Below are 14,864 nucleotides of genomic sequence, written 5' to 3'. Positions count from 1 at the left end.
ACGGAACAACTATTGGACCCACCTCTACGTGAGGAGGTGCAAAATCACTGCAATAAGTCGGTAAAGCCGGGCTCCAAGACTGGACATACTAAGTGCTGGGATCACTGCCACACCCAGCTCCTGCCTCCCCCAGCCCCTCCTCCACGTCTGAGCAAGGCTGCCCTGTGCTCTGCAGAGGCAGCCAGTCTCCTAACACAGCCACCGCCAGAGCCCAAGGACCCCTTTACCCAGGGAGAAAACCACTGAATGGGATGGCCTATTTCTCCTTTCTGTTTTCCACTTTCTTTCTTTTTTCCAAACAGAGAGTGGGTAATGCAAGTCCCCAGTGGCCACACCCACATCAAGGTCCTGCCCAGACTAAAGCCCCCAGGGACTCCTCCAGCTTGCATGATGAGGACTGTGTTGTAGAACCTACATCTCAAACGTTTCTGATTCTCTCCCTCTGCACTGCCACCACCCTGTCCAAGACACTTTCCTTTCTCTATGGACTCCTGCAGTGGCCTCCCCCTTGGCCTCGCTGCCTCCACTCTGTACTCCCTGCAACAGCCTGAGTGATCTTTCAAAACGTCAATGGGACAGTGTCACCTCACTGCCCAAGACCTTTTAATGCCTTCCCATAGCACTCAGAATAATCTATGGCATGACATGATACCAGACCACCTCCCAGTCTCCTGACACTCTCCAACTCGCCAAGCCGTAGCCTCTCGGGCAGTTTCTCTCTGACATGGTACGCTCAGTCTGACCCCCCAGGCCGGGGCAGGCGCCCCACCTCTCTGCTCCCCCTTCCACTGCCCCCGAGTCAGTCAGCCCCTGGTCCCCCTTCAGCCTCTAGGCTCTTTCCTCAGAGAGGCGGGTCCTGACGCCTGCCCTTAATCGAAGTTAGGTTTCCTCTGTTTTTCCTTTCCTGGCACTTAACGCAATGCAAATTACATTCATATATATATATTTGTGTGTGTGTTTTGCTATCATTTTCCTTCCACACTCCTCCCTCATCAACCTATATCTTTCATAAAGGAAGAAACTGTCCATTTTACCTAAGGGGTAGCATAAGGCCTAGAATAGAAGAGAGAAACTCAAATATTGGATTGATTGATTGATTGATTGATTGAATACAATGTATTGGGGAGGAATACAATCCAAGAAATGAGAAAGGTGACAGATAAAGAATTCCAAGCTGACCCTCTGGGCAGGCACCCTGGTGAAAAGAAGGGTCACTCCCACCCCACACTAGGCCAGAGATTCGTCCTTTGACTTCAGCACTGTCCCCATCTCCTTAAAATAAAAATACCTTCGAGAGAAGCCAGAGGAATTGAAGAATAACACACATAAGAACCATCCCTCTGTGCTGTGCCCCAAGGGACCCAGGGGAGCAAGCAGATTTGAAGATCAGGAGTAAAGAAGGAAGGACAGACTAGGAATAAAATGGGGGAATGAAGGAAAGAGAAAAGAGAATTGAGGGGCTGCTAGAGGTCACATAACACTTATAAAACAACTTTAGGCAAAGGTTCCTGTCTCCCAGGTCATGTCACTGCATCCCATAGTCATCATTCCCAAAATGAGGTAGTTGGGCTTTGCTCTGCACCTGGGGTGGTGACAAAACAGTGTCTATGGTAGGAGCCCAATTTAGCGCTATATATATATATATATATATATATATATATATGCAAATATGTGTGTGTGTGTGTGTGTGTAAAGTATGTACAAGTATATATGGAATTCTATGCAGCATTAAAAAAGAATGAAGGTGGGGCTCTGGCCACTGTGCTCAGTGGTTAGAGCCTCAGCCCATATACCGAAGGGTTTTGGGTTCAATTCCTGGTCAAGGACACGTACGTACCTGAGTTGCAGTTTCGATCTCCTCCTGGTTGTAGGAGGCAACTAATCGATGTGGCTTTCTCACATCAATGTTTCTCTTTCTCTCTCCCCCTCCCTTCTACTGTCTTTAAAACAATAAATAAATAAATAAATAAATGAAAAAAATATCCTCGGATAAGGATTAACAACAACAACAAAAGCATGAAGCCTGGCCAGTGTGGCTCAGTGGTTGAACATCGACCCAAGCACCAGGAGGTCACCAGGTTTGATTCCCCTTCAGGGCACATGCCCAGGTTGTGGGCCAGATCCCCAGTAGGGGGCATGCAGGAGGCGGCCAATCAATGTTCTCTCTCATCAATGTTTCTATCTCTCTCCCCCTCTCCCTTCCTCTCTCTCTACAATCAATAAAAAAAAGAAAAAGATTTTTTAATTTAAAAAAAAGAATGAAGGTGGATTAAAGCACTATCATGAAAAGAAGTCTACATTATTGTGAACTGAGAAAACCAAGTTGCAAAATAGTATGTATGGTATGGTCCTATTTTGGAGAGAAAAGTGTGAACGAGAGAAAGGAAGGGAGAAAAGAGGGAGAAAGGGAAGGAGGGAGGGAGGAAGGGAGGGAGGGAGGGAGGGAGGGAGGGAGGGAGGGAGGGAGGGAGGGAGGGAGGGAGGAAGGCTTTGTCACAAGCACCCTCACTTCACTTAAATCTTTGTACAAAGTTGCGGCCTTAGAAAGGCTTCCCTGACTACCCAGAGCTCTCTAGCCCCTAATTTTGCTTCACTTTTCTTCCTAGCACTCCCCACATTACATTTTATATTTATTTGTCTTCTTTATTGTCTGACACTCACACTAGAATATAAACCCCACAAGGAGAGGATCTTAGACTTTTTTTATTCACCTTCATATCCCCAGCAACCAGAACAGATCCTGGCATACTCTAGGCACCTTGGAAAATGTTTTTTGAATAAATGAGTAGACATTTCAAAGCCTTAACCTATAAGGAGTGAGATAAGAGTGGGAAAGAATGAAGGGTATAAATATCATTTTAAAACATCTTCACTCTTCCGCTTTGTACTGCATTATTACTTTCCCATTGAAAGATTAAACATCAACTGTCAGCAGGAGAAATAAGGTCTTCCCTTAGACTGAGCTGACATTGGTCCCCCTGAAGCTCCCTAGCTCTAACCCCAGCACCAAGCAAAACAAAGACCTGTCCTTCCATGACTGTGTCCTGTCCACACGAGTCCTCTGTGCTCTGAGCTGAACATCCCCTAGTTTCTTCCCCTGAATTCAGAAAAACCCAGAAAGGTGGGCACCAACCTCTACCAAGCACAAGATGGACAGTAACCAAGGTTGGCTGAAAAGAGCACAGATCCCCTTATATTTAAGGCAGAAGAAGGCTCAGGATGAAATAGTACAGTAGGTGGGACAACGGACCCAAAAGCATTTCAAAGAGAAACCTACCATGGCACTGAAAGAACTCACAGGAATAGTTATCTCCTCATTACTGTGTGACTGGTGGGTCGTCATCTATTTACAAAGGTGTTTCTTAGGCTCCTCCCTGTGTGTCAGGCACTGTACCAGGCACAGACCTGGTATTGGCTCCCTACAGTGGGCATCTATAGTGTGGGAAGGTTTGGAGTTTCCTAATTTGTTTTGTCACAGGGCAAGACTCCCACTATTTCATGTCCCTTCTCAACCTGCAACCCAACTGCCAGGAGAGCAAGGTGGCCTGTCACAGGAGTGATACCCAGCACCTGGCGTCATAAATATACCATGGACTCGAAACCGCAGCCCTTTCCCCAGCAGGCTTGTGTACCTCATGGACAATTCTGCACACCCAGGGAAGGGCAAACTCATGAGCCTGCTTAGCAGCCTGACACAGGTGGCGTTTTCCAGTGAGCTGACACACAGCTCCATAAATCACGGCAAGAACCGGCTACATGTTTCCTAGTCATGGGACCCACAGATGCTCATCTTAGGAACATGCAACTTCTTCCTTTAACTAGAGGCTCTCTGCACTGGAGAAAAACACCACACCAATCTCTAAGCTTTACAATAAAAAGTAAAATATCTTGTCTAGTTAGCCTAAGTGGCTGGAGAATGAGATAGAGGAATTATCTGAAGAGTCTGATTAATAGTTGTAAGGATAAGTTCATTCTTTCCTTCAGTTTAACTACATTGTCAATTTTCCCCATTCTCTTAAAAAAAAGAAGAAGAAAAGGCTTGCTCCATCTTGTTTCTTGAGTTAGTTTCTTTGCTGTCCTACTTTCTCCTTGCCAGAGTCTCCATCAATTCTGGCCATTTAACCCCATAAAAACTGGCTTCATTCACCAGTGACCTTTTGCTGTTATTCTGTCTCCGTGTCCATCTGAGCTCCCTGGCACTTATACGGATAGCGCCCCTCTCGGAAACACCCTTCTTTTATGTCTATGCCCTGAATCTCAATGTTCTTTTTCCTAATTCTCGAGCACACCCTCCCTCCTTGCTACATGTGATTATTCCCCAAGAATGTATACAAGGACTCCTCTCTCTATTCTCCCACCCTTGTCAACCCCTTGTAAGCCCATAGCTTCAAATCTCACCTCTGGGAAGAAACCTCTGAAGGTGGTTGTCTTTGACCCTGACTCTCTCCCCAGCTCCAGGCCACAGGGCCACCCACCTGCAGACCTCTCCATAGAGAAATCCTACCTGGACCACCAACAAACAGACCAAACACTTCTTCACACATTCTCTAAAATCCCCATCCTCTCTCACCCTCCTCCCCATCGCTGTAGCTACTACCTGCCTACATGTATGTCCTGCCTTCTCTGAACAGCCACAGCCCTTTGCCTCAGCCTCATCACAGTCAACCCTTTCTATAGTGCAGTCTAGTTACATGCCGACAGGTCTGATCTAATCTGTCAGCTCTCCTACTGCGGGACTCAGTCCTTTATGGCTCAGCATCCCACAGTGCTTTGCACACAGTAGGTGCTAACAGAATGAATGAAAACATCCTTAACCACCACATCTACAAATGTTTGTGTAGCACTTCACTTCCTTTCGAAGTTTCTGATCAATCCTTCACTCTGAACAGCTATGTACCAGGTACCTACCTAGACATTGAATATTGCTGCTATGGCTTCTATTACTATTTATGCTTTTATTAATATTAATATTAATACTAATACTACTGCTACTACTACAAGTAACAATAATTGACATTTAGTACTTTCTATGTGTCAGGCACCATGATAAGCATTTATGGGGATTATAGCATTTAATCTTAACAACTCCTATGAGATAATATTTCGCCCCATTTCACACATGAACAACTGAGGCACAGAGGAAACTTGAGTAACTGCCCTGCCTTCAAGCCCTTAGTCCAGCATGGAAGATAAGCCCTGGGCCCACAGTTATCCTGTGCTGAGTGCTGTAAAGAAAAAGTACAGGACAGAACAGAAATGCCTAACAAGGGGATGCAATTCAGGACAAGGCCAGGGATGTTTTCCCGAAGCAACTATGCTGAAGTGGGGATCTGAAGGACAAAATCAGAATAAGTCAGCAAAAGAGGAAGGAAGAAGAGGCCAGATCAGTGGAGAGGCTAACCCTGAGAACTAAGCCATGGCCCCACAAGAAGCCAGCCACTGACAATGGGAAGAGGTCCCTCTCCTCAACAGAGCACCCCCCCCCCAAACCCGCCCTGTGCACTGCAAAGAGAGAAAATCTACTTCAGCCCACCTGGGAGGCTGGGAACTGGGTTCACCTATCAAGCATCGTTTCTAATTTCAATTACATTCAAACACAAGATTTATAATCAAATTCCTTATGGACTCCAGCTTAAAAAAAAAAATCCTTCATGGGGCCATATTATTTTAAGACCTTAACCACCAGGTATTAGCAAAATGTAATGATAGATTCCAATTTACCAAAAATGTAGGAACTCTCCCAGAATTCCACAGAAAGAGCTCTATGCCACCAAGTCAAAGGGGTTTTGTCTCAAAGAGTGGCAATAACTATAATCCAATGGTGGCAAGTCCTTTAGTCAGCTCACGCCACAGGGTTGTCCTCACAACAGAATGAAATAGATGTCTGAAATCTGCAACTACCTAAGACACAACTTCTTTTCTTTTCTCTTTCTTTCTTCCTTTCTTTCTTTCTGTTTTTTTTTTTTTTTTTTTCCTTTTCCTGCAACAAAACAGAATCATCCCAAGCCTTTTCCTGCTGATGTAAATTCTGTGTCTCCTTTACTATTGCTCCAACGTTACTATAAATATATAGCTTTTGTGACATAAATGCAAAGTTTTATTGTGCCGTTAGCCTTGATAGAAAGCACAGCGGAAAGTTGTTTAGAAATTAAATATCTAAAACATGCTATTTTAAAATCCAGGGCCCTCACTATTTCATGTCTGCAATGAAGAAATTTCATCTTGGGGAGAGCAAGCTGTCTTTCATACCATATGGCTAATGGTGGTGCATAGCAATTAGCCAGGCTGATTAATGGTGAACAGACTCTAATTTTATGCTTATAATTGAGCCTGCATTTGCACCCCTGGTGCAAATTCAGCACATCCCAACTTCCACTTACAACAGGCAAGAAATCAAGAGAAATAGGATGGTGTGGAAAGTGAGATTTTTTTTTCCTAAAGCCCCCTAAAGAGCATCAGATTTGCAATTTAAAAGACTGTTAGCCACACAATAGATGACAGGTTTGTGTAATAGGGTCATGGCAGCCTGGTAAACAAACAGTACCCCTTACACATCTATAGGCAGCCAGGAAAACCATAATCTGTAACATTAACAGGATGACATTTTGAATGTGGCTTTCCCCTCTCAGCCATGCAGTGCAAACATCATCATTTGCCTTCAGTAGCTTAAGAATTTTATTTTTGCTATTTTTATGTTTCTGAAAAATAGAAAGAGCATCAGCAGTAAAGCACAGCAACCAGCATAATAAAATACTTTGGACCAATGAATTTTAAGAACAAGAAAAATATAAACTGCATTAATAGAGGGTAGGCTTGTGTGTGAAAGGCATAATATATCTTTAAGTATTTCAAAAACAGAATTATTTCTAGCAGAGTCCAAACATGTGCAGATCTGAGATGCAAATCTATAATATATAGATATTAGTTGGCCTATTGGTTGAGATCCATCTTCCTGTCTGTCTCCTATTTTGCTAGAATCACATGTAAGAGAACATTGAAAATTCATTCTAATGACATGCTAATTGTGGGAAGATAAAATACGATCTGAAAAATAGTAATACAAAGGAGGTCATTTTTAAGTGCTTTTAAAAATGATTTTACTCATTTAATTCTGAAGAGTGCAACTCAGCTTTAATCGTACTATTATTGTATACAATATAATGCTAATTTTTGCCTAATAGTATCATCTAAAAAAATCTACAACCATATTTTTGGCTTTTGCTACTGCTTTAAAGTTAGAATTTTAAAAAAAAGCAACCTGTTTTTGGAATAATTAACAAGTCTTAAAATCACTGAAGCGAAAACTTGTGAAACTCCTGTACATTTTAGAATAATGTATTAGAAGTATATTTTTAAAAAAAGAAAAAGGGAAATTTTTAGATTAAACAAGTTAATATTTGAGATTTCAGTAAGGAAACACATTAAACCTGTTCTAATTCATTTCCAGCTGTAGAGTTTTAAGACTGATTTCCCCACAAGTCCATGAGGAGCAAATAAAGCCCACCCAGGCTGAAGCCCTAACAGGATTGGTCAGTAATAGTCAGGAGCCAAGCATGCTTGAGCCAAGCCTGAATGGCTAACAAAGCAATTAGTAGCCTTTTTCTGATGCATAGTGGCATCTTCATGCTTTATCCAATTACTCAGAATATTCTGGGAGCAAAGTACCAGTGTTATTTTATGAAGAATAAAAATCCAAACTGCAAATTAAAAGGTGATCCTTCTCTGGTCTGCTCTCACACGTGTAGAGGACTGGCTGAGATTGTGGAACTGAATGTGGTCTGAGTGCCTGTTTTCAAATGTAGCTTCAGTCAGCTATTAGGCAAAAATAAAGACACTCATTGTGGATGATATAAACTTTTATAGCTTTCCGGGACTCATCTTTGCTATCCTTCCAAAAGCTCACTACCCCTCAGAAATATTAGCTATGTTGTCCTAGTTATATATGGGGTAACTAAGAGGAAGAGATCAGAGTCAAGTGGGAAAATGAAAGAAAATCCACACTCAGTTTAAGAAGGAATGCTGTCTTCGTAGAGACGTCCTATTTTTAAGTGGGAGAATTAAAAAGGGGAACTATACCTTAAGTCTTATCAAACAGAGGCTTCTGCTGACATCAATAGAACTCTTACTCATTTTACTAGCAATGCGGTTGAGTGCATATATTAGCACTAAAAGGGTTATATTGTATTTTTTCAATTGAAAGGAAGAAGGGGAGGGTACTGCTTTGTGCCCATTAACAGTGTGATATCAAAATGGAAACATATGTCTTACAGGATGGACTCTAATAAATAATTGAGAACCACTCTGATGCCCGACAATTTAGTAGCAAATACATCTATTGGTTCTTTTTAGATCGTCCAATAGAAGCAAGATAAATGTGTAACCCCCCCTCCCAAATCAACCTGAGTTCACCTAGATTTGAGATACAAATCATCTTCTCTTTGCTAATTAAAGGAAGAAAACAAAGTATCTCTTACCTGCACATGATCTCATGTGTGAGCAAAACTCGGCACATTTCTGGGTTCTTGTCTTGGCCTTCATACACTATGGCCTGTAAACAAAGGCAGGATTTGAGCTGAGAATGGAACCAAGTAGCAGAGAGCAAACTATCACAGTTGAGTTCTTGAACACTTCACTACTGCTGCGGGCCAACTAGCTTTCAGGAGCCTACAGCCTCCCTGGGCTGATTATTTCAAGATATTTTGTTCAAGATCAACCCAAGTAGAGTAGAAGGGGCAATGCTGCACTTTGGCCTGTCAAACCATCTTTCATGGCACACATCTTAGCATCGATGTGTGGGGTGGGTGTCTGTCATCAAGGCAACAACAATTCTCCTCTCATTTCAGAATAAAATTAATCTAATCCATGATAAGGGGAAAACCCAGCAGGTGTAGCAGACTGAGAATCTATTGATTGAAAATATAGAAAAGTACATGGATTTGTATGTATTTGCCACCTCACTGTACTGCTTCCAGCCCCAACATATCGTGTTCTAGAAGTGAGCAGAAAACAAGTGGAGGTAAGATCAATGAGTCCAATCACTCACTGTCTCCTCAGAGATGATTCATCAATCAGGGGAAACCCTTCTTTCCACCAGCAGGCTGAAAACATGTGCTCTCCAGGGTGTACACCCACCCAAACAGTAATGTTCACCAGCATATGTGTGGGCTTAAGCCACAGAGCCATCTCCCTAAACTAAGAAGAATTACATCTGACTCTCAAAATCTGGAGTCCCAAACCACCTCACCAGCCAAGATGTTTCTGTCTGTTTTCGGTAATGTGTGTACAAACATTTTGCTTAAGATCACTAGGAAATTTCCCTGAGAACTCGGCTTCCTGGAAGAGCTACATGTTAATATCTGAGCCAAAGAAAAACTCACAGCTATTGGTAGAGCAGTGCTCGGCATTGTGGTATATTTTAACTAACTTAACACTGTATCACTGCAGACTACTAATATAACACAGCTTCACATTGTTAATAAAATTACTTTCACACATTCACATAACCTTCAATTGCTTGGTGATAAAACTACTTAAATTAACCAGGGAGTATACTTATTTAGCACATGCAGATGCTCCAGTAACTAACTTGTAGTTAGTTGGCTCTAATGTGCTTTGTTTATGAACCTGGGACTTTTAAAGCCTATAAATGATGAGGAAAGCTTAAGACATTGTATGTGGAGACCCTTGAGCATGCTCTGGTTAAAATATCTAACTCCATTACAAAACAAAAATAGCAACACATTTTAAAATGACAAAAGCACCTGCATAAAAAGAAAGCATTTCTCGCCCTGGCCAGTTTGGCTCAGTGGTTGGAGCTTCGGCCTGTGGACCAGAGAGTCCAGGGTTTGGTTTCCTCTAGGGACACATACCACCCCCCCCCCCCAAAAGAAGAAAACATTTCTCTACCATTGGCCCATCAAAATGATGTTTTTGTGTTTAGCCTATCCCTTTATAAGGTTTCACTTTGACATAATTTTAGCCTTACAGAAAAGTTGCAAGAATATATAAGAAGTCAAGATACTCTTTACCCAGACTCCTCAAATGTTTACATTTTACTAAATTTGCTCTATTCTTTTCTCTCTATTCTTCCCTGAACCATTCAGTAAACTGCAGACACACCCTAAATACTTCAGCATGTATTTCCTTAAAACAAGGAATTCTCTTATATAACCAGGGTACAATGATCTGAATCAGAAAGATAACATTGATACAAGACAATAATCTAATCTACAGACCTTATTCAGATTCACCAATTACCTAATAATGTCCTAATAGCAAAAAAAAAAAAAAAAAAAAATCCAATACCAATCATTACATTCAGTTGTTATGTCTCCAATGTGGAATATTCCAGAGCCTTTGCATTTCATGATATTAAAATTGTTGAAGAATACAGGCCAGTTCTTTTGTGGAACATCCTCAGCGTTTGTCTAATGTTTCCTCAGACTAAGATTATACAACTCAGGGCCAGAATGCCACAGACGTGGTGCTGAGTTCTCAGTGTATCGAATCTCACTGTCAGCCACTTCCACTACTTGCAATAAACTCTGACCATTTGGTTGAGGTGGTGCCTGTCGTCCACCGGAGATCATCAGTCAGACTTCCACACCTTATGTAACTCACAACTGTTCTGGGAAGACAATCTAGATGATGCTGATGTGCCATCATCCCTCAAATTTGCATCCTCTAGTTATGGCATGCATTGATGATTCTTTCCTGTATTTGTCAAGGAACTTTTCAAACACCTGAGAGGTTGCTGTACTCGAGAAAAATACATTAAGTGAATCAAAAACATTGTGAAACCCGAAAAATTATAGCTGCCTGCTTTATTTACTGCAATCACTGCTGGAGAACCAAAGAACCACTGTAAATAACTGATACGATCTCATGCCCAGGGCTAAAAAATTCTGATCGCTCATTTCTGTGAAATCCTATTATCACTAAGTTTAGTATGTTCTCTTAATAACCCTGATAACCTCTGTTTCAACTTTATTTATTTATTTTTTTGTCATGCTAAACCAATACAAATAACTTGGTAAATAAATTCACAGGTATTGGTGGGGTTTTCCCCTCAAGCAAAAAAAAAAAAAAAAAATTGTTTTTGGTTCTTTTAGGGAAGAGGGAGTATCAGTTCCATCAGACCTTCTTATTTTGATTATTTCTAGATGACATATATGATTTTTACTGAGGCTGCCAGTCCCATTAACATCAGTGGGCCCATGATGATATTCAATTAAAGATATGCTGCAAAAATGCACATGACACCCCAAACGGTCAATAATCCATGAACTCCCAGGAAGGCCATGCTCTCCGCTGTGGGGACAGAACATCATTTGCTAAAGTTCCGGGGTCTCCGTAATACATCTCTCTACCAAATGCCAAATTGCCACTTGGCCTCTGGCAACAGAGTCAAAATGGAGAATCTTTCTCCAAATCAAGCATAGAAAAATAGAAGCATGAGTTTGGATTTGCTCAGACGTCGTTAGGAACTCTGGGGAGAAATGAAGCATGAAGTTTCTGCTGTCTCTTTCCTTGGGGCCTCAACAGAACAATATTTTTCAGCACCTAAACACAGAGAAAAAAGCGCTTGCTGCTTCTGTGACTTCTGAAATAAAAGCAAGTGAAACAGGGAGTGTTCTCACTGTCCTGGGAGTAGAGCGAAAATAGAGTAAACTGGAACCTCCGTGTAACAGGGTTAGCTGTGGAGTGGAACTCAGTCAAAGACAGATTCACCTCCAAACTCACCTAAGGCAGTTTTTGTTATTAAAAAAGGCTTGTTAAAATACACACACACACACACACACACACACACACACTCTCTCTCTCTCTCTTTCTGTGTGTGTGTGTGTGTGTGTGTGTGTGTGTGTGTGTTTCTCTCTCTTATGAAAAGGTATGGGCCAAGAAATCAACAGTCTAATGAGATCCAACACAGGGAAACATGATAAACTCATTTTGGTAAATATCTCTAAGGCAGAGCGTCAACAATAAAACAGACTTTTAAAAATGCCACCAAGATCACCCTCCAGCTTATACATGCAAATGATAGCCACACATTAGCTCTCTACCATCTATAGTTAGTACATACACCAAAATTGGTTCCTAGTTCAGCAAATCAGGACTTTAAGCTTAAAAGAAAAGGGATCCTTTAACACCAACTTAGGAAGAAGTTTGTGCTTTTCTTCCTAATTTAAATATGTGCCTCTGTGGGGTGTGAGGAAAGCCCATTGAGGCTGGATCAGCTGGGAGATCACAGAAGCATGTAAACAGCATTGACTATTTTAAGTGAAACCATTTTAATAGACAGCTGGTTTAGGGCCCAAACAATGGAACACCAAGAAGAAGGCTTATTTTCATCCTGCACAGTAAATCATGTGTCTGCTCCTGTGAGAAAGGTAGTCTGCTGTGAGAGCAACAAAGACAACAGTGGTTTAAATAAATCAATGTGTTTATCGGGAGTGAGGATGGGAGGAGGCCTGTTACAGAGATGGGCGAAGAGGGGAAGAGAAGGCATGGAAAATATATTATTTAAATAAGTGAACTGATGGACAAGCAAGTTGAAGTTTTAAGCTAAGAAACAAACAAACAAAAAAAATACAATATCAAGTAGAAAACAATGTTTACATTAATCCTGCCAATGACAAATAAGTGCCTTAAGGTGGCAGAAATGGAAGAAAAGTAAAAGAATAAACAGAATTAACTTCATCTCAACTTTAAAAACCTGGCAAAATTGACAAACAAGTTGTCAAAACTTGACATATTTGGAGCAGATTTATTTTTCTGATATACTAGCCTCCCTTTTTTTTAATGTCCTCCTCTATTAAGCAGAAAGAAAATATGCAATTATTTTTAATACTTTCAAATTGAGAGGTTTTTTTTTCCCAGAATAATGTTTTATAATTCACAAAAATCCTTATGCAGAAGGTTTACCATGAAAGGATAAAATGCCATCAATTTCAAATGCCCAATTATAAATTAACCTATAACATCTTTGAAAAGAAATAAATCAATCAATAGTGAAAATCTGCCTTGGTTGCCACTGTTTTAGAAGACATCTTGTAAAGTGTGATTCATTCCTGCTTTTCTGAAATATCACTGGGTTTTAAAAGTTAATTGAAACTTACTGTGGATAAAGACCACACAGTAAAATGAAAAATACACGGTGAACATACACCAGGATCACACTTCAATAGGATGCCAAAGGAAATACAGAGAATTAAGCATGGCTTTCTTTGTTTACTTTTCTAATAGTTTTAACTCTTTGTGTTCCTTGCCAGAAGAAAGAGAGTGAGGAGAGTATTTTGACTCTGGTTTGTCAAAATCCAAAGGATTTTAGAAACAAAACGTTTTCATTAGTCCTTTTGGTTTACAACCAAACAATAGGAGATTTGTCACCATTCGTTGAGAGAGAGGGGGAGAGAGAGAGAGAAAGGTAGGTTATCTATAACTAATAAAAATTCCTAATTTCCATTTAAATCAAAAGAGTAACCTTGAAAATGTTACTCTTTTTTTCCAGATACAAAATAAAATGCCAAACCTAACATTTTATCTTAAAGAATCAGTTGATTAAAAAAAAAAAAATCAGTTCATGAATGTACAAAGTACCTCCTTCAACTAGAAGTGAAACGTCCTCTAAATACAAACTGTCAACAAGGCTTTGGTAGTAAATTACCAAGAATTGAAACTAATAAAAAAATAATAATACGAACACCTACAATATCAACAGACTGTGATATGAATCATTACATTTGACCACCAAGTTCTACTGCTTGACATTTAAAAAAAAAAAGTGCTAGCTAATGTGATCCTAGAAATTTCCAGAAGGTGAAGGAGCCCCAGTTAGAAATTAATGTGTGCCAAAGAAAACACTGCAAATCTGACATTTCATAAACAATTGTGTCAAACAGCAATCCAACATTAATAGTGGGATAAAATAAAAAAGTATTTTGCTTCAATTAGCAGCTTGGCTACTGGTGAACAAATTACAAAGATGAATTTCAGCTCAGCAGCTAAGCAGGCCGTTTTCAGGACTGAATTAGCAAAGTTGCAAAAGAATGATATCATGTTCAGTATGCTGTTTAGTTACATCACAGCCTGAATAAAGAGAGAATGTGTACCAAAGGCCGTTAGCTTTAGAATGCATCTTTTATGTCTCAAAGAAATAAAATCCCTTATATTATTCAAACACTAAGATAAAAACTGAATCATTCTAACAACCCCATCTTATAAAAGATATTTAACTCATATGATAACTACACTTACATCTACATTAGGAGATTCAACTGGCTTTGTCAACCCAATGGGACAATAATAATAACAATATAATAAAAGCAGCTAATTTATTAAGCACTTAATGTGTGCCCGTCACTATTCTAAGCACTTTACACGTATGAGTTCCTATAATTCTCACAACAGAGCTTCGAGGGAGGTGCTCCTATTATTTCCATTAGTTTGATTCCAAGTGCTTACATATTCTAATTACCCACTAAGACAAAATTATTCTTGTTCAACAACTATATAAACAATTCACCAACATCCAAACCCTCCTTCCTGCCTCTCAGCAATATAAGTAAAGGCATAAGAACTGTCTATTGGTGTAGTCACACAAGTTCAATAAATGCATCCCTACTAATATGTTCGTTTTTAATGCTGTTCAAACATTCACATGGAAACAGCTCTAGCGTAAATATCCCCGAACAAATGGCTGTATATTATCCAGGAGGGAGCAGTTGGACCGCCAGACTGGGGAAGTACTAGGCCATCTGGCTCCGGCAATCTCTCCAAAACCATCAGCTTTGTTTTCACCCCCAGACTCCAAACAACACATTTTCCACTGTGATGAGTTTACATTTTCCCAAACACGGGTCCTG

General features: G+C 40.4%; 1 protein-coding gene across 3 annotated transcripts in view; it reads right to left on the bottom strand.

Moving 5' to 3' along the window:
• EBF1 (EBF transcription factor 1) overlaps positions 1-14,864 on the bottom strand; it is a 377,140-nt gene that overhangs the window by 353,935 nt on the left and 8,341 nt on the right. For all 3 annotated transcript variants that reach the window (XM_036282000.1, XM_036281999.1, XM_036282001.1), the window contains exon 5: positions 8,475-8,548. In XM_036282000.1, coding sequence (XP_036137893.1) covers positions 8,475-8,548 — 74 coding nt within the window. The remainder of the gene's footprint in view (positions 1-8,474; positions 8,549-14,864) is intronic.

The sequence above is a fragment of the Molossus molossus genome, unplaced genomic scaffold, assembly GCF_014108415.1.
Source record: "Molossus molossus isolate mMolMol1 unplaced genomic scaffold, mMolMol1.p scaffold_m16_p_4, whole genome shotgun sequence".
In the NCBI taxonomy this organism is placed as follows: domain Eukaryota; kingdom Metazoa; phylum Chordata; class Mammalia; order Chiroptera; family Molossidae; genus Molossus; species Molossus molossus.
The sequence above is the reverse complement of the archived record's forward strand: the minus strand, read 5'-3'. Positions and strand labels throughout refer to the sequence as shown.